The sequence below is a fragment of the Dromiciops gliroides genome, chromosome 3 (assembly GCF_019393635.1).
Source record: "Dromiciops gliroides isolate mDroGli1 chromosome 3, mDroGli1.pri, whole genome shotgun sequence".
NCBI lineage: Eukaryota > Metazoa > Chordata > Mammalia > Microbiotheria > Microbiotheriidae > Dromiciops > Dromiciops gliroides.
In genome coordinates, this window is record NC_057863.1 from 260,402,776 (window position 1) to 260,420,685 (window position 17,910).

General features: G+C 39.2%; 1 protein-coding gene across 3 annotated transcripts in view; it reads left to right on the plus strand.

Moving 5' to 3' along the window:
• Positions 1–248: 248 nt before the first annotated feature.
• WDR4 (WD repeat domain 4) overlaps positions 249–17,910 on the plus strand; it is a 46,259-nt gene continuing 28,597 nt past the window's right edge. Inside the window, exons 1-4 of one of the 3 annotated variants that reach the window (XM_043998977.1) lie at positions 249–368; positions 4,226–4,291; positions 6,480–6,623; positions 13,466–13,622. In XM_043998977.1, coding sequence (XP_043854912.1) covers positions 280–368; positions 4,226–4,291; positions 6,480–6,623; positions 13,466–13,622 — 456 coding nt within the window. In that variant the 5' untranslated portion in view covers positions 249–279. The remainder of the gene's footprint in view (positions 369–4,225; positions 4,292–6,479; positions 6,624–13,465; positions 13,623–17,910) is intronic. The other 2 variants (XM_043998978.1, XM_043998979.1) reach the window with 2 other exon arrangements.

The window sequence follows — 17,910 nt, forward strand, 5'->3', positions numbered from 1 at the left end:
TGTAAAATGTAGATGATACCGCCTGCGGACCTAATCTGACAGGATTGCTAAGAGGCACTGATGTGATCATGTATGTAACACGATCTATGTAGTTTACAGTAGTAACACAACTGTGAGAGCTACTCGGAACGGAGGTAGAACGAAGCGTCTCTGCGCATGTCCCTTTCCTTCCAGGGACTCCGCCTTCCCGACAGCCCCATCTCCGTCTCCGAGAGAGCTCGTGACGTCAGCACGCCGCGCGTGCGGAAGCTTGCGCGTGCTGGCTCGCCCCTGGGGCTCATGGCGGGTTCTGCTGCTCTGGATGTGTCCCGAAATGGGCTGGTGGTGAGAGGTGGCAGCCGATTTCTGGCGACAGGTACAGACTGCAGGTTAGTCGGGTTGGGGCCGCGGAGCCGGAGAGTGCCGGGATCTTAACTAGTTCCCGAGCTCCCTACGGATTCCTGCTTTGGGGCCAGTGAGATTGTCGCGGGCGACCGGCGGAGTTTTTTCCTCCTCTCACTCCACCTCTTGGATTCCTGCATGCCGACAAAGTTAGAGTTGTGTTCAATAAATTTGCAAAATAACATTCTGATGTGTATCCCCAAAACACACGTAAGCCACAGCGTCACGGAACAAATAGAGGTCGAAACCCGCCCGTGCTCTCAGTTTCTCATCTAGCTCCGCCAACTTTGATTGCCTAACTTCTTGATGGTAATTGTTCTACCATCTGATGCGCTTTCGCATGTATATGTTCAGAGTTTACAGCTTTCCAGAAACTCTTTCCAGTTTCTTGCGAAGTCATTTGTGCACGGATGCCCTGATGTTTTAACAAAGTTATGTCTTAATCATTATAGAGCTGGCCTCAGAATTGGGAAAATCAATCAACAAACATTTTTTTTTTGTTAGATGCTTACTCTGTGCCAGGGGCGAGATGCAAAGCAAAAGACCTGGGTTCAAGCCCCGACCCCTGCATTTACTGACCATGTGTCATTGGGCCATCCTACTATTCTTTTGTAATTGATTCCTTATGCTGCTTGACACAGCCGCAGTTACAAAACTTTAAATCTCACAGGAATCCTCCTTCCCACCCTCTTTTTTCAGAGGGCCTTACCTCATAACTTCACCCCCCCAAACCTCAGCCATTCGTCTCTTCTTCTACCCTCCTCTTCTTACATCCTTCTGACTTCTGTCCCGACTTTCTTCTCTTGCCAAGACCAGCCCTTGTACACGTGCTCTTGATCTCCAACCCTCTTGTCAGTATATTATCTCAGCAACTTGCCCACTCTAATCGTCAATATCTCTGTATTTACTGGCTTCTTTGCTGCCTTACAAATACATCCATATCTTCCTCAAGCTTAAACAAATTCTCTATAGATCCCCATGTACCCCAGGTATCTTTATGTCTTTCCTCCCTTTCCTGGCTACAACTTCTAGACTTTCTTCCACTTCCTTTTACCTCTATAGCCTGGCTTCCTGCCTCTTCACCATTCAACTGAGATTGCGCTCCAAAGTTACCAGGGATCCCTTTTTTCTCCAATTATGATTTTTTTTTAATCCCTCTTACCTCCCTCCACTCCACTTGGAAAAAGAAAGAAAATAAAAACCTTATAACAAATAAAAACAAATTCCCATGTTGTCCATGCCTAGAAATGTCCCATTCTGTGTTTTGGTCCATCACCTCACTGTCATGATGTGGATAGCATTCTTCATCTTTGATTCTCAGGAATTATGGTTGATCATTATGTTCAGAGTTATTAGGTCTTTCAGATTTTTTTAAAAACTAGATTAACAATATATTGTGTAAATTGGGTTCTTATTTTACTCTGTATCAGTTCATGTTTCTCTGAAACAATCTCTTCATTTTTTATAGCACAATAGTATTATAATAGTATTATATTCATATACCATCATTTGTTTATCAATTTCTTAATTGATGGACATCCTGGAAGTGCTTTCTTAATTGTCATATCTACTGGCATTTTCATTATCATCCTTTGTGACCACCTTGTTCCTGGACGCTGTCTCCTCTGGGTTTTCATGCCTTTCTTTTCTCTTGTTTCCTTCTTCTTTCCCTCCCATGTCTAACATAAGTTTTATTCTCTCCATTAACACAGCTACTACCTTTATTTACTTTTTTTCTTTACCTTTCTTTGACTATTGCTGTAGGTTTCTTTCTTTTTTTTTTTTTTAGTGAGGCAATTGGGGTTAAGTGATTTGCCCAGGGTCACACAGCTAGTAAGTGTCAAGTGTCTGAGGTCGGATTTGAACTCAGGTCCTCCTGACTCCAGGGCCAGTGCTCTATCCATTGTGCCACCTAGCTGTCCCTGCTGTAGGTTTCTAATTGGTCTCCCTGCTTTGTCTCTCTTCACTGAGTTGCCAAACTTAAAGCTTAAGTTTAATCATGTAACTCCTCTTCTCAATAACCTACAGTGATTTCCTTTCACTTTGGGAAATCAAATATAAAGTTCTTAGTTTGGTGTTGATGGATTGATTTTTGTGGTAACAACATTGAAATGATATATTTCTTGGGTTTTTTTGGTTGTTTTGTTTTTTGTTTTGCGGGGCAATGGGGGTTAAGTGACTTGCCCAGGGTCACACAGCTAGTAAGTGTCAAGTGTCTGAGGCCAGATTTGAACTCAGGTACTCCTGAATCCAGGGCTGGTGCTTTATCCACTGCGTCACCTAGCCACCCCTGAAATGATATATTTCTTAATAGTAACTTGCAGATATTTACTGGGCTCCTGATTTATGCTGATTTTTACTGAAGGAAAATGAGTTTTGGTAACTCTGTTTACAAATATTTATTGAGTGTTGAGGCTTATTAAAACTGAGGTTTTTAATAAGAACCTCAAGACTTTAGAGAGTATGTGTCATCTCGGCTTTCAGATTTGTTAACCAAAAGTCATGACGTCACAAGGTATTGATTTTTTACATGAGAAAGGCACATGCATAGGGAACTCCTTATACCAAGGCAGGAGTCCAGTATTGCAAGGAAAACCTTGGGTATTTAAATTACAGGGAAGGGGGAAGTCATAGGGTAGGGAAAAAGGCAGAGTGCCCACCCCAAGAGGACAAGGGGACCAAGAGTAAGCACATTCTTCTTCCATGGGAAATGCTAGTCCATAAAGATGGGATGGTCTGCTTATCTACCAAAATCTCAGCTACACCAGTAGGAAATCAGTCTAGTACTAACTGACTGGCATCTGTTGTGTAGCAGCTCTGGCTCCCAAGGGCACTGAGAGTATAGTCAGGATTGAAGTAGCAAAGAAGCAAATCAAGCCAGTGTAGGGGAGGCTATATTCTTGGCTCAAGTCTCCTGCATAGCCCAAATCCAGTGTTTCTGGAAAATATGGCAACTCAAGAAAAGAAGTTCAGACTTTATTATTTAATTAAGTCTACCTCTTTGGGTATATTTTTCTAAATAAATAAGATGAATTCTGGAGTAGGAATCAAGAGACTTGGGTTCCAGCCCTGTTTGATTTGGCACCGTTGACACTTAAGTCACTGCACAGATGCAACAATTAGAGGTTTTACCTGATACATTTTTCATAGACCATTTTCTTTCTTTTCACATTTAAGATATTTAATTTGGAAGAATGTGGCCTTCTGGTTACAATGCTGACCTCGGCATAAGGATGACCTTGGTTCAAATCCAACACCAGACACCAATTGTGTAACCTGGGAAAAAAGATTTCTCAACCTATGTTTCCCTTTCTGTAAAATGGAAATATAAGAGGATTATCATGTGGATCAAAGGAGGTAATAGTAATGACAATAACAACAACAATGATACCTAACATTTATATAATACTTTTTATGGGCAGGCACTGTGCTAAGCACTTTACAATTATTATTTCATTTGATCCTTAGTACAAACCTATGAGATAGATGTTGTTATTATCTCTATTTTATAGATAAGGAAACTGAGGCAAAGAGAAGTTAAGTGACTTGCTCAGTTACACAGCTAGTAAATGTCTGAGGTGGATTTGAACTCAGGTCTTTCTGACTCCAGACCCGTTGCTCTATGCCTTGTGTCTATATATATGTATATGAAACATGCTTTGCAAAGTTTAAAATTATTAATTTTATTTAATGAGATGAGATTTAAACATTTAAAGAAATTTATAATTGGAAAAAGGAAATTTAGATTCTCATTCTTTTGTTTGACTTATCTGAGCACAGTGATGACGATCGCTGACAAATTATCGCCTCTTTAGTAATATGTTCTTTTTAAAATTACTTTCAGTGATGATGACAGCTTCTTTATATATGACTGCAGCAAGGCAGAAAGGAAGCCACAAGAGGAAAAAGGGTAAGATGATTGTGGGGAACATTTTGGGGTCCATTAATAGTTTTAAGATATTGGAACCGTACCAGTGAAGGTTACTTAGGAGCTGAATCATTAATATTCTTACTGAGTTTCATACAGTAGATACCAGTTTTAAAAAAGGGTAATTTTGAATTTGAGAATTTTTTTGAGGGTTCTGGAGTATTAAAAGATATGCTGTTGAATATTAACAAAAAAAAATACCAAAGCATTCTTTTAAGTTAAATGAATTAACAGTTTTACTCCGGAAAAATTCCCCTCCTGGGATGGCAAAGGTTGATTTTAGAGGTCAGTCACACATGCCAAAGGCATCCTTGGACTATTCTAAGAATACGAATACCTCCCAGGACTGTTCCTTGGTCCAACCAGCCTGGGATTCATTGGTTTGGTTTTGTTTTTTGGGGGTTTTTTGGCAGCCAGAATAGCGGGAGAGCATGGGCATGATCTGTGATTTCAGCTTCCAAAAATTAGGGATGATCTTCAACAACCTTGGATTTCTCTTTAATAACCTGGCCGAGATCTCATTGACCACAGGTTTGATCAAAACCCTCTTGAAACTTGTTTTCAAGGCTAGTAAATCTTTTGGAATAACCTATTTAGGTAGATTTGGAACTGTTTCAGAAGTGGCTGGGGTTACTGTGAGGGAGAGTTGAGTGCACATTGGGCAGGGAAGGGCTTTTTTTCTACTGGAGGGATGGTGGCTACCACCACTAGACACTAGGTTGCCATTGGCTAACTCTTCTTTCCCCCTTCCCCCCACCCCCTCCTGCCCAGGGATGTTTTCGTTTGGCCCTGATGGTATGTGCTGAGCTTGACTAGGCTGGGGCCTAAGCCTCTTGAAGGGACTACTGAGGGAGCTTGACTCTGTACCATTGTCCTTCTCTTCCTGTGGGTCATCTGACACCTAGTCAATAACCACTGTACAAACTGTGCCGAGCTCTGCCCACATCCTTGATATAATCAGATGTAAGAGCAAGCTTGAGGGGCAGTGTCTGCACTGCCTGCAGAACTGCTGAAGTTTGGGAGGGAGGGTGGGCAGGCTTCCTCCTGTCCATTCTAAACTCCTGCCACCTGACCATCTTTGCTCAGTTCTGTTACTGTAATCCTGTCCCTTCCTGTGAGGGTGCCTCTAAGACTGCCCAGCTCTCACCCAGCCTTTCCTGACATTTTGATTGTTTTGTTTTGTTTTTGGTAGGGCAATGGGAGTTAAGTGACTTGCCCAGGGTCACACACAGCTAGTAAGTGTCAAGTGTCTCAGTCTGGATTTGAACTCAGGTACTCCTGAATCCAGGGCCGGTGCTTTTATCCACTGTGCCACCTAGTTGCCCCCACTTTGATTGTTGAAAAAGCCAAAAAAACTTCCCACCCCTCACTCCAATAGCCCAGAAGACCTCAGCTCTTTACCTTGAAAAGTCTAAGGGAGATACAATGAAAAATTGTGTATGTTTTGGTTAAAATATGTTAATTATATGATTAAAGCTGAAAAAAAAGAAAAATTCCCCTCCTTCTTGTTCTTTCATCTTAGCAGGAAGCTTCTTTTCTCCTTCTATTCCCTTCCATGGGGCAGTCTGATCACTAAAGACATTCCCTCTCCCCCTTCTTGCCTTCTCCATTGCCAACCCATACCAGCTAACCCCTAAGGTTTGGAGGTGGCTCAGGGAGGAGAGTCAGAAAATCCCTGGGAGCTGTGAAGTTACTGGAGAAATTACTTGTGATAGATAGTTTCAAGGGATGGATTTCTTTGATACAATTCTAATTAATTTTTTTTTTTTTTTAGTGAGGCAGTTGGGGTTAAGTGACTTGCCCAGGGTCACACAGCTAGTAAGTGTTAAGTGTCTGAGGCTGGATTTGAATTCAGGTACTTCTGACTCCAGGGCCAGTGCTCTATCCACTGTGCCACCTAGCTGCCCCTTAACTTTATTTTTAATATAGTTAAGCGCTTATTTTAAAATATCATGACATCTTCTTGATGGATTTTGATGAATTAACTGACAATGTTATATATTATTGATATATTATTTTATATATTTGTATATTACTTATATTCATATATTATTTATATATTGATATAATAATATATTACTTTAGCTGAATTCTTCATTTTCATATTGATAATGAATCATGAAATTCAGACAGTGATATTTACTTGATGTTTATTCTTTTTTCTGCTTAGAGAGGAAGGACAGACATTGTACAAAGGAAGTGACAATATTCTAGCTTCTACCTTCTCAAGATCTGGCAACTATTTTGCTTTGACTGATGACAATAAACGTCTGATTCTTTTCTGTACAAAACCTTGGAAATGTCTGAGTATCAGGTATGAAATTCTGCTTTTTCAATCATTCAGATATCATATATATAAAATAATACCTATTATCAAAAGAATTTGGGAATACACTTTTTTTTCTTAACAGTTGTTGGATTTATGCAAGTAACAGCACCTCAGTACTTTAATGCTTTAAGTATTTGCAAAGTGGTTTCCTAGTAGTTATTGTAGTATTGTTATTCTCATTTTCAGTCAGGGGCATTTTTTTTTTAATAAAAGTATTTTATTATTTTCCAGTTACATATAAGGATCGTTTTCAGCATTCGTTTTCATAGAATTTTTAGTTCCAAATTTTTCTCCCACCCTCCCTTCTCTCCCTCCTCCACAAGACAGAAAGCAATCTGATATAGTTTATGTATGTGCCATCACACTAAACATTTCTGCATTAGCCATATTGTGAAAGAAGAATCAGAGCACAAAAATCTCAAAAAAGAAGGAAAAAAAAAAAACAGCCCCAAAATAGAAACAGTATGGTTCAATCTACATTCATAATCCACAGTAATTTTTTTCTGGATGTTTAGAACATTTTCTATCATTAAGTTTTTTGAAATTGTTTTGTATGGTTGCACTGATAAAAAGAGTCAAGTCTATCACCATTGTTAATCACACAATGTTGCTGTTACTGTGTACAATGTTCTCTTGGTTCTGCTCTTCTCAGTCAGCATCAGTTCATGTAAGATCTTCCAGGTTTCTCTGAATTCCTCCTGCTCATCATTTCTTTTCACATTGATTTTTTGTTTGTTTGTTTTTCTGTGGGGCAATGAGGGTTAAGTGACTTGCCCAGGGTCACAGAGCTAGTAAGTGTAAGTGTCTGATGCCAGATTTGAACTCGGGTCCTCCTGAATCCAGGGCTGGTGCTTTATCCACTGCCACCTAGCTGCCCCCTTCACATTGATTTTTTTTTTTTGCGGGGCTATGGGGGTTAAGTGACTTGCCCAGGGTCACACAGCTAGTAAGTGTCAAATGTCTGAGGCCGGATTTGAACTCAGGTACTCCTGAATCCAGGGCCGGTACTTTATCCACTGCGCCACCTAGCTGCCCCACATTGATTTTTTAAAACTTTGTGTTCTAAATTTTCTTCCTCCCTCCTTGACCCTCCCTATGAAATCAAGCAATTCCATATAAGTCATACATGTGCAGTTATGCAAAACATCTTCACATTAGTCAGGTTGTGAAAGAAAATAGACAAAATAACTTTAGAAAGAGGAGCTAACAAATAAATTATACTTCAATCTGTATTCAGATACTATCAGTTCTTCCTCTGTTGATGGTTTGCATTTTTCATACATCTTTCTGATATCATCTTGCTCATCGTTTTTTTCACAGTTACTATTACTGACTGTATTACCCTCCATCTTATTCCCTCTACTTGACATTTACTCTATTTTTTTTTTTTAAGTGAGGCAATTGGGGTTAAGTGACTTGCCCAGGGTCACACAGCTAGTAAGTGTTAAGTGTGTGAGGCCGGATTTGAACTCAGGTACTCCTGACTCCAGGGCCGATGATCTATCCACTATGCCATCTTGCTGCCCACATTTACTCTATTTTTAAAAATTATTTTATTTTATTTTTTTGCGGGGCAATGAGCGTTAAGTGACTTGCTCAGGGTCACACAGCTGGTAAGTGTCAAGTGTCTGAAGCCAGATTTGAACTCAGGTCCTCCCGAATCCAGGGCCGGTACTTTTCCACTATGCCACCTAGCTGCCTTTAAAAACAATTTTTAATGTCCATTTTAAAAACTGTGTTTCAAATTCTCAAGCTTTACATTTTCTCAAGCTCCTTTGGGCTGTTTGATAAATTATTTTGTTTTGTATAAATATTTTATGTTTAATTTGTTTTTTTGATATTGAATTGTCAAGTGATAATTTAAATAGATGATTTAAACAGTACTACTTGATGATTTAAAACATTTTTCTTATTTTATTTCCCCTAGTTACATGTAAAGACAATTGTTAACATTTATTTAAAAATTTTTTTGAGTTCCAAATTTTCTCTCTTCCTCCCTTATCTCCCCCCGTCCCTGAGACAGTAAGCAATTTGATATAGTTTATACATGTTCAATCATGCATAATATATTACCTTATTAGTCATGTTGTGAAAAAAGACATTGACTTGAATTTAAAAAATGAAAAAAAAAATACAGAAAGTGAAAAATAGTTTGCTTTGATCTGCATTCTGATTCCAGGTTTTTCTCTGAAGGTGGATAACATTTTTTATCATGAGTTCTTTGGAATTGTCTTGGATCAGTGTCATACATTTCTTTAGTGATACTTTAGTTATTGTAGCTTTAGCTTTGGAGTCAGGAAAACCTGGTTTCAAGTTCTGCCTCTGATATGTACTAATTATATGATCATGGGAAGTTAATTAACCTTTCAGTTCCTTGAGAAATCTCTTTAGGACTAGACAATTTTAGACAAATTGTCAGCTTCTCTTGAAATGACTGAGGTAACAAAGGTTCAATCTTCCAAGCATATTGGTTTGTTAATCAGTGCATTGTAATTGCTCAATAAACCAGGACCAGACCTCCTCACCTTAGACCTTACAGGGGGAGACAGACTTAAGCATTAAAAACAACCAAATCAGACCGATTAGTTAAAAGAAAACTGTTAACCAGGTTACAACAGTAGGTAATTGGAGGAGAGATTATGGACTTTCTAAGTTGGGAGGGAGAGAGTGAACAAGTACAACTCCCTGAAATCAGAAAAAAAGATGTCCTGCTCTCTCCAAGTGTCTGTGAACAATCAAAGGAACCTGGAAATAAAGACTGATTGATCAGTATGGGGCCAGTTTTCAGGTAAAATATATGGGTTGCTTGAGATGTACAATTATGAGAAAACTCCCTAGCATCAATCTTTGGGTCCATTTGCGTTTCTGGTCAGTATAACTTAGGTTATTAGTTAAGACTTTCTTGATATCTTTTTTTTTTTTTTTTGGTGAGGCAGTTTAGGTTAAGTGACTTGCCCAGGGTCACACAGCTAGTAAGTGTTAAATGGCTGAGGCTGGATTTGAACTCAGGTCCTCTTGACTCCAGGCCCAATGCTCTATCTACTGCACCACTTAGCTGCCCTGAGTTAAGACTTTCTTTCTTTTCTTTTTTTTTTTTTAGTGAGGCAATTGGGGTTAAGTGACTTGCCCAGGGTCACACAGCTAGTAAATGTTAAGTGTCTGAAGCCGGATTTGAACTTAGGTACTCCTGACTCCAGGGCTGGTGCTCTATCCACTGCGCCACCTAGCTGCCCCTGAGTTAAGACTTTCTAAACAGCAGATAGAGGTGGTCCAGCTTCCCCTCCACAAAGGTTGAGTATCAAACTATGCAATAAGATTTTCTCCCAAATCTCACAGTTGAATAGTTTTCTCACAAGACAGAAATTGGACCAGACCCATAATTGAATAGAAAGGGAACTGAGCTAGCTACAGAATTGAGTCACAAGATGGAGTTAATGTATTTCATTCAGTTTCCACAGTTAGCTACTTGCTGTCCCCTCAGTTCCTTCAATTTTCTCACTTGTCTTTCTCAGTTTATTTAGCTGAATCAGTCTTCATTGCCCATTCCCTAAGCACAAATGTCCCTCTTGTTGTATCCATTTTCTTGGTGATATTATGAGCTGTTGTGTATTCAGTTATCTGTGCACAGGTGACTTACAGGTCTCCAAATACCTCCCTAATCTTTCTTGAATTCTATTCTGTTATCACCACCAACTATACTTATCCTCCTGAATGTCCCATCATGTCCAAAAGGGAATTAGCTCCTCTCCCCTACTTTGTCCCTCTTCTGCTCTTCCATCTTTTATATTTCTGTTGAGTGCACCATCATATACCAGTTTTTTCCCTCTTCTAGTTTTCTCTTTTTTTTTTTTTTTTTGGTTTTGTTTTGTTTTTGTTTTTGGTGGGGCAATGAGGGTTAAGTGACTTGCCCGGGGTCACACAGCTAGTAAGTGTCAAGTGTTTGAGGCTGGATTTGAACTCAGGTCCTCCTGAATCCAGGGCCAGCGCTTTGTCCACTGCGCCACCTAGCTGCCCCTAGTTTTCATTATTAAAAAAAAAATCTGTTTATCTTTTGTTCTTGTTTTTCAGTTGTTCAGTCATGTCCAACACTTTGTGACCCTGTGGACCATAGCATACCAATACTGTCCATGGGGTTTTCTTGGCAAAGATACTAGAGTGGTTCGCCCTTTCCTTCTCCAGATTTTTATTTTTACATCATCTTAATTTCCAAATATATTCTTCCTGTGTCTAGTGGGCCATCCCTTGTAACAAAGACTAAAGAAGAAAGGAGGAAAAACAATTTAGTAAAGTGACCTGTATATCTAATGTAATTACTAATTAGTGCCCTTGCTTCTAGTCTTCCCTGTACAATCCACTTTCCATACAGGTATGAAAATAATCTAAGAGTCTTTTTTTTTTCCCTATCTTTTTATTTATTTATTTTTTTCCATTACATGTAAAGATAGTTCTCAACTTTTGTTTATACAAGCTTTCCAATTTCAGATTTTTCTCCCTTTCTCTCCCCTCCCCCCTCCCCTAGACAGCAGGTAATCTGTTATAGGTTATATATATACACATAATAACATTAATCCTATTTCTGCATTAGTCATGTTATAAGAGAAAAATCAGAGCAATGATGAAAAACCTCAAAATAGAAAAAACAACAGCACTAAAAACAAAAGAAATAGTATGGTTCATTCAGCATCTATACTCCACAGTTCTTTTTTTTTTTTTTTCTTGGATTTGGAGATCCTCTTCTATCATGAGTTCCCAGGAACTCTTCTGCACCATTGCATTGGTGAGAATATAGTCCATCACAGTAGATCAACACTCAGTGTTGATGATACTATGTACAATGTTCTTCTGGTTCTGCTCATCTCACTCATCATCAGCCCATGCAAAACCCTCCAGGTTTCTCTGAACTCCTCCTGCTCATCGTTTCTTACAGCACAATAGTATTCCATTGTATTCATATACCACAACCTGTCCAGCCATTCCCCAATTGATGGGCATCCCCTCAACTTCCAATTCCCTGCCACCACACAAAGAGCAGCTATAAATATTTTTGTACATGTGGGTCCCTTTCCCCTTTCCATGATTTCTTTGGGAAAAAGACCCAAAAGTGGTATTGCTGGGTCAAAGGGTATGCACAGCTTTATCACCCTTTGGGCATAATTCCAAATTGCTCTCCAGAATGGTTGGATCAGTTCACAGCTCCACCAACAATGCATTAGTGTTCCAATTTTTCCACAGCTTCTCCAACATTTATCATTTTCCTTTTTTGTAAGACTCAGTCTTGATGTCACTGTTCTGCTCATCAATCGTGAGTGGCTTTTTGATGTTTCTAGGATAGAATACAAATTTCTGGCAGGCATATAAAACTTTCTACAATCTGGCTGGTATCAGTCCTTCCAGACTCATTTTCAAGTTTTCATTACTCTTTCTTCACACACTCTGTATTGCTGCCAAACTGGCTTACTAGGTGTTCTCTAAATTTGGTATTTCATCTTCATTTTGTTCCTCACTTCAAGAATATACTCTCTTGAAATGCAAATTAAAACAACTCTGAAGTACTACCTGACACCTATCAGATTGGCTAATATGATAAAAAAGGAAAATAATAAATGTTGAAGTTGTGGAACAATTGGAACACTAATGCGTTGTTGGTGGAGCTGTGAACTGATCCAACCATTCTGGAGAGCAGTTTGGAACTATGCCCAAAGGGCTATAAAGCTGTGCATACCCTTTGGCCCAGCAATACCTCTATTAGGTCTTTTTCCCAAAGAGATCATAAAAAAGGGAAAAGGACCCACATGTACAGAAATATTTATAGCTGCTCTTTTTGTGGTGGCAAGGAATTGGAAATTGAGGGGTTGCCCATCAATTGGGGAATGGCTGAACAAGTTGTGGTATATGAATGTAATGGAATACTATTGTGCTGTAAGAAACGATGAGCAGGCAGATTTCAGAGAAACCTGGAAGGACTTGCATGAACTGATGATGAGTGAGATGAGCAGAACCAGAAGAACATTGTACACAGTATCAACAACATTATGTGTTGATCAACTGTGATAGACTTGATTCTTCTCAGCAATACAATGGTCCAAGATAGTTCCAAAGGACTCATGATGGAAAATGCTCTCCAAATCCAGAAAAAACAACCTGTGGCATCTAGATGCAGATAGAACCATACTATTTCTATTGTTTTTTGTTGTTGTTGTTTTTCTTTTTTGAGGTTTTTCCTTTTTTGTTCTGATTCTTCTCTCATAGCGTGACTAATGCAGAATGTTTATTGTGATTGTACACATATAACCTATATCAGATTACTTGCTGGCTTGGGGAGAGAGGAGGGAGGGAGGGTGGGAGAAAAATTTGAAACTAGAAATCTTATAAAAACAAATGTTAAAAACTATCTCTAAATGTAACTGGAAAATAATAAAATATTTATATGGAAAAAAAAGAATATACTCTCTCTTTACTCTTAAATGTTTGGATCCTTATTTTCATTCATGATTCAGTTTAGGTGCCACTTCTATGAAGCCTTCTTTGCCTCTCCCTTCATTTGCTTTTATATGTGTGCAGGTTATATCTGCAGTAAAATGTTGGTTACTTAAGGGCAGGAAATTTTATTTTTGTCTCTGATTCTCTGGTCTCTAGTACCTTGCTACATGCTTAGTAAATTGAATTGAATGGCATCACTGATTCCTTTTTTGTAAAATGAAGGTGTTAGATTAGTTGGTGTCTTAGATTTCTTCCATTTCTAACATTCTGTGATTATGTTCTAAGACTATATTACATTATTCCTTACCATCTTTATTAATCAATCCTTAATTTTCTTTGACCTCCAGGACAGTGGTAAGAAGATGTACCTCTTTGACATTTACAGCCACAGATGAGAAGATTTTGGTGGCAGACAAGTCTGGAGATGTATATTCATTTTCAGTATTGGCACCACATCAGGGTGGAAAACTTGAACTTGGGCACCTGTCCATGTTGTTAGATGTGGTATGTAGTTGACTAGCTCATTAATTTTGTTGTTGTTGTTGTTGTTGCAGGGCAGTGGGAGTTAAGTGACTTGCCCAGGGTCACACAGCTAGTAAGTGTCAAGTGTCTGAGGCCGGATTTGAACTCAGGTACTCCTGAATCCAGGGCCAGTGCTTTATCCACTGCGCCACCTAGCTGCCCCTAGCTCATTAATTTTGTCTTTTTTTCCTTTTCCTTTAAAGACTAAGTCTCTCCATCTTACCTGAGCTGAAGTACAGGGGCTAATAATGGGCCCAGTCCTACTACCGATCAGCGATGGAGCTTTCCTTGCTCTATTTTTAACTTGGGCCAGTTTGTCCCTTAGGCAGCCTGAATTAATGTGGAGTCTCCCATTCCATATTAATGCTAAACTTAGGGGGGACACCTGAATGGCATAGCCCACTACAGCCTAGAACTCCCGACCTCAAGAGATCCATCAGCCTCAGCCTCCCTGGTAGCAGGGATTACAAGTGTGTGCCACCATGCCCAACCCTAGCTATGTCTTAAACTCAAACATGTGATCTTTTAAAAAATAAAGGTCAATAACATATAATGACTTATATAGTGAGTTTAATGATGTTTCCTCTCCTACTTTTTTTTACCATGTGAAGATGAATTTAGTTGGTATCTATGGTACTTAGAAGTCTTGGAAGAATACAAAATAGCTTTGTTATTTTCTTGATTTGGTTCTTCAGAGATCTATAATTTCATAGGAATGGACATACCTCTTCCAGCATTGTAGATTGTAAACTTCATATAACTCATAAACAGTTTACTAAAGTTGCTATGGTTGAAAAAGTTACCCCTCTGAAACCAGGCTGACAATAAGCCTTCTCAAATTTAAATAGGTTAGCTTTCTTACAACTTGATAAAACCTCTCTGCTATAGTTTGTATTTTGCTGGCATCATCTTTGAGAACACCAGCTGAACTTCATAGCAAAGGAGACATTGGAATATGATGAAATAATGGGATTTAGCAGATACTCAAAGACCCACCTGGAGATTAATCTATACTGATTGAATCAAGTGAGAGTGATTGACTGCTGATTAAGCCTACTTCAAGTTAATTGGATTGTAATCACACCGGGCTATCCCTTAAGAAGGTATTGTTCTCAGAAACTAGACTGTGAACTCAACTTGAGAACACCTTCAAAGACAATGGATTTGGATGACGCCAACCAATCACCTTGAAGCAGTGTGTAAGGACCGCCTCTGTTCCAGATCTATAAAAAAGCTTCCACAAACAGCTTGAAAAAGGAGTTCCTGATTAAAGTAGGCTCCTGGAGGAGGACTTCAGGAAGAACCCAACCAGGCTGGAACTCTAGACTAGACTGGAGCTGAAGCTTCTGATTTAAGGAGACCACAATTTAGATTTTAAACATCACAGGAATAAGATTTTTCTTAGGTAAAATGGAATAATTTACACTTTCCCATTAAATTGGAAGAGATAGGAAAAATTAAAGACGTATCTCTAAACAAAATTAAGATTTACTTTTTTAAATTATACATTTCAAGACCTGTGAAATCTTAGGTATTAACAAAATAAAGTAGCAGACTTAGAGTTTAGAACTTAGTTCTGTCAATGATTTACCATTTGGGGGATAGAAAAATAAAAATGAAAGAAATCTTTGTCACAAAATGATAGAACGCTGAGTTTGGAGAACAGCTGGCATGCCAGGTTGGCTAATATCTTGAGCATATGAAGGACAGCAGTGTGAAATAGATCTGAAAAGGCAGTTTGGGGCCACATTTTGGAGTTATTTCTCAGCAAGGGAGTGACATGGTTAGATCTGTGTCGTAGGAAGATTATTTTGGCAGCTTTGTGAAGGGATCAGTTGCAGAAGCAAGACATTAGACAATTAGAAGACTTTTGCCATCATCCGTGTAGAAGTTTGTGGTCTTGAACTAGAGTTGAATTGAGAGAAGGGATGGATAAGGAAAATATTATGGAGGTAGTTAGCATTATTTGAACATTTTAGACCAAGTATTTGTTAAGCACCATCTACTTTGCCATGTGCTGGGGATACAAAGACAAAAGCTAAATAGTTACTGCTTTCGTGGAGCTTTGGTGGCAGTTTGTAAGGGAGAAGAAAGAGTCAGGGATTGCTCTGAGGTTAAAAATCTGGGTAAGTGAAAATATAGTGTTTTCCTTCAACAAATATTAAGGAAACTTGGAAGAAGAGTTTAAGAGTGTGGGAAAAGAATGGATTCAGCTCTAGTGGCTCCCTGTTGCCTCTAGGATCAAATACAAAATGTTACATTTGGTATTCAAAGCCCTTCATAACTTAGCTTCCTCCTACATTATCAGTCTTATTTGTTCCTTTGGTGAGACTTGCCATGTCAGATTCCAATTATTCTATTCTGCTTATTAGTCTGTTGTGCAGGCCATACATTCTGCTTTTAAAACTCTCTTTTCTCTTTTAAATCACTCAGGAACAATGTTTGTGGTTCCCCATTCTCCTTAAATTTGTTTTGTAGTAGTCAAAAGTTCCTGAACTCATTTGCTAGATCTGGAGGTCGTATTTTCTTCTTGTTAATTTATCTGCTTGTGTTCTAAGTCTTTCAGTTTTCTTCTTTCTGAGGTCTTTGGTAATTCCAGTCTTCTTTCTTATTTTTCCCTATCTTCTTACTTTCTGACTCCCTCCCCTCTGATGGTGATTTTCCTGGGGGGCTGATTTTCATAGCATCTTGCCATTCTCACATACTGGACATTTCATGGTTCACTTGCCTAGCCTCTGCCTCAAATAATGTGTGGGGGGTTAGGGAAGGCAAAATTGACTCTATCCGGATGCTGGGTTCTTTCCCTTTGGCTTACTGGAGCACCACACATCTTCTTCATACACATTGCTCTGCTTTGTTCCCTTTTTTCCCTCAGTTCTCTGTTATAGCTGTTCAGAGCACAGACACATTGGTGCCACTGAAGTTTAGGGGTATTTCTGTCTTTGGAGTTTGGGTCTTTAAGGTGCTGGGAATGGAGTGGTATAGGCAGGATTTGCACTCTGTTTCCCGCTCAGTCATGCATCTTGCCCCTTTCTCCTCCAGAAATTTTTTGCAGTTTAAAATGCTGCTGCGCATACTGTGGCCCCAGCAACCTTCCAAAGCCTGAACCTCATATCTTCACAGCATTGGAAAGAATGAGGGGGACTGGGTAATCGAGTTGAATTTTGTCTGTGGGCTGAGTCAGTACATTTCTGTTGTGAGTCATGTGGTTGGTGGTCAGGGAGAAGATCCTACTGCCCTCCTCTGAAAAAAATGTACACTATATTAATCTCACATAAAGTTGACATAGATGTTGTCTTCCCAGTGGAAGGTAAGCTGTTTCATTTTTGTTTTTGTATCCTCAGTGCCTAGCACAAGGCCTAGCACAGAGTAAGCACTTAAAAATACTTGTTGATTAATTGAGATGTAGGAAAGGGTAGAAGAGGGGGCAAAAAGCCTCTGATTTCACCTTAAAGTAGGCAGCAAGATCTTCAGCTGAAATGGAGAGGGCAAGGGTGGTGTGGAAGCCTTACAGAGAAGGTTTAGAATAGTCTTTGGGGGTACTGAGATCCAGAATCATTTAGGGAAGACTAAAGATATTTTAAGGGCCCATGTGGGATTGATAACATAAACTTGTATTGGATCCATTTAGATGGTTTCAAGGTTTTTTCTAGCAGTAGTTGGCTACTGGGACTGGAGTTGGCAAATAGAAGGACTGATTTGGTGTTGGCAGTTGACAAAGCGTTAGCATCAATAGGAATGAAGGAGGGGGTGAGGGATTCAACAATAGAAGACTCTGTTTTTGTTATTTGTCCTTCTGTTCTTTTTTTTTCGTGAGGCAATTGGGGTTAAATGACTTGCCCAGGGTCACACAACCAGTAAGTGTTAAGTGTCTGAGGCTGGATTTGAACTCAGGTCCTCCTGACTCCAGGGCTGGTACTCTATCCACTGCACCATCTAGCTGCCCCTGTCCTTCTGTTCTTGAAGAGGACCATGACATTGGGGTGATGTCATAACTTTCAGTGAATTGGGTTTAAGTGAGGCAGGTCACCAGCCTCACTAGGTCTCTGTGGAGTTGAGTTGGTTAAGTATTGAGTTCAGATTGGGAAAACAAAAAATAAGGTTAGAGCAGATATGATCTAACTGGGAGAGTACAAAATAATGGTGGTATTGGAGGTCTTGGGGAGAATAAAGTATAAATTTATAAGGGATAAGGTATAGGAAGGATGGAAGAAGAGTTTATCGTCTGCTAAAGGCACTTCAGAGTTTTTGATCATTGAATTAAGAGATT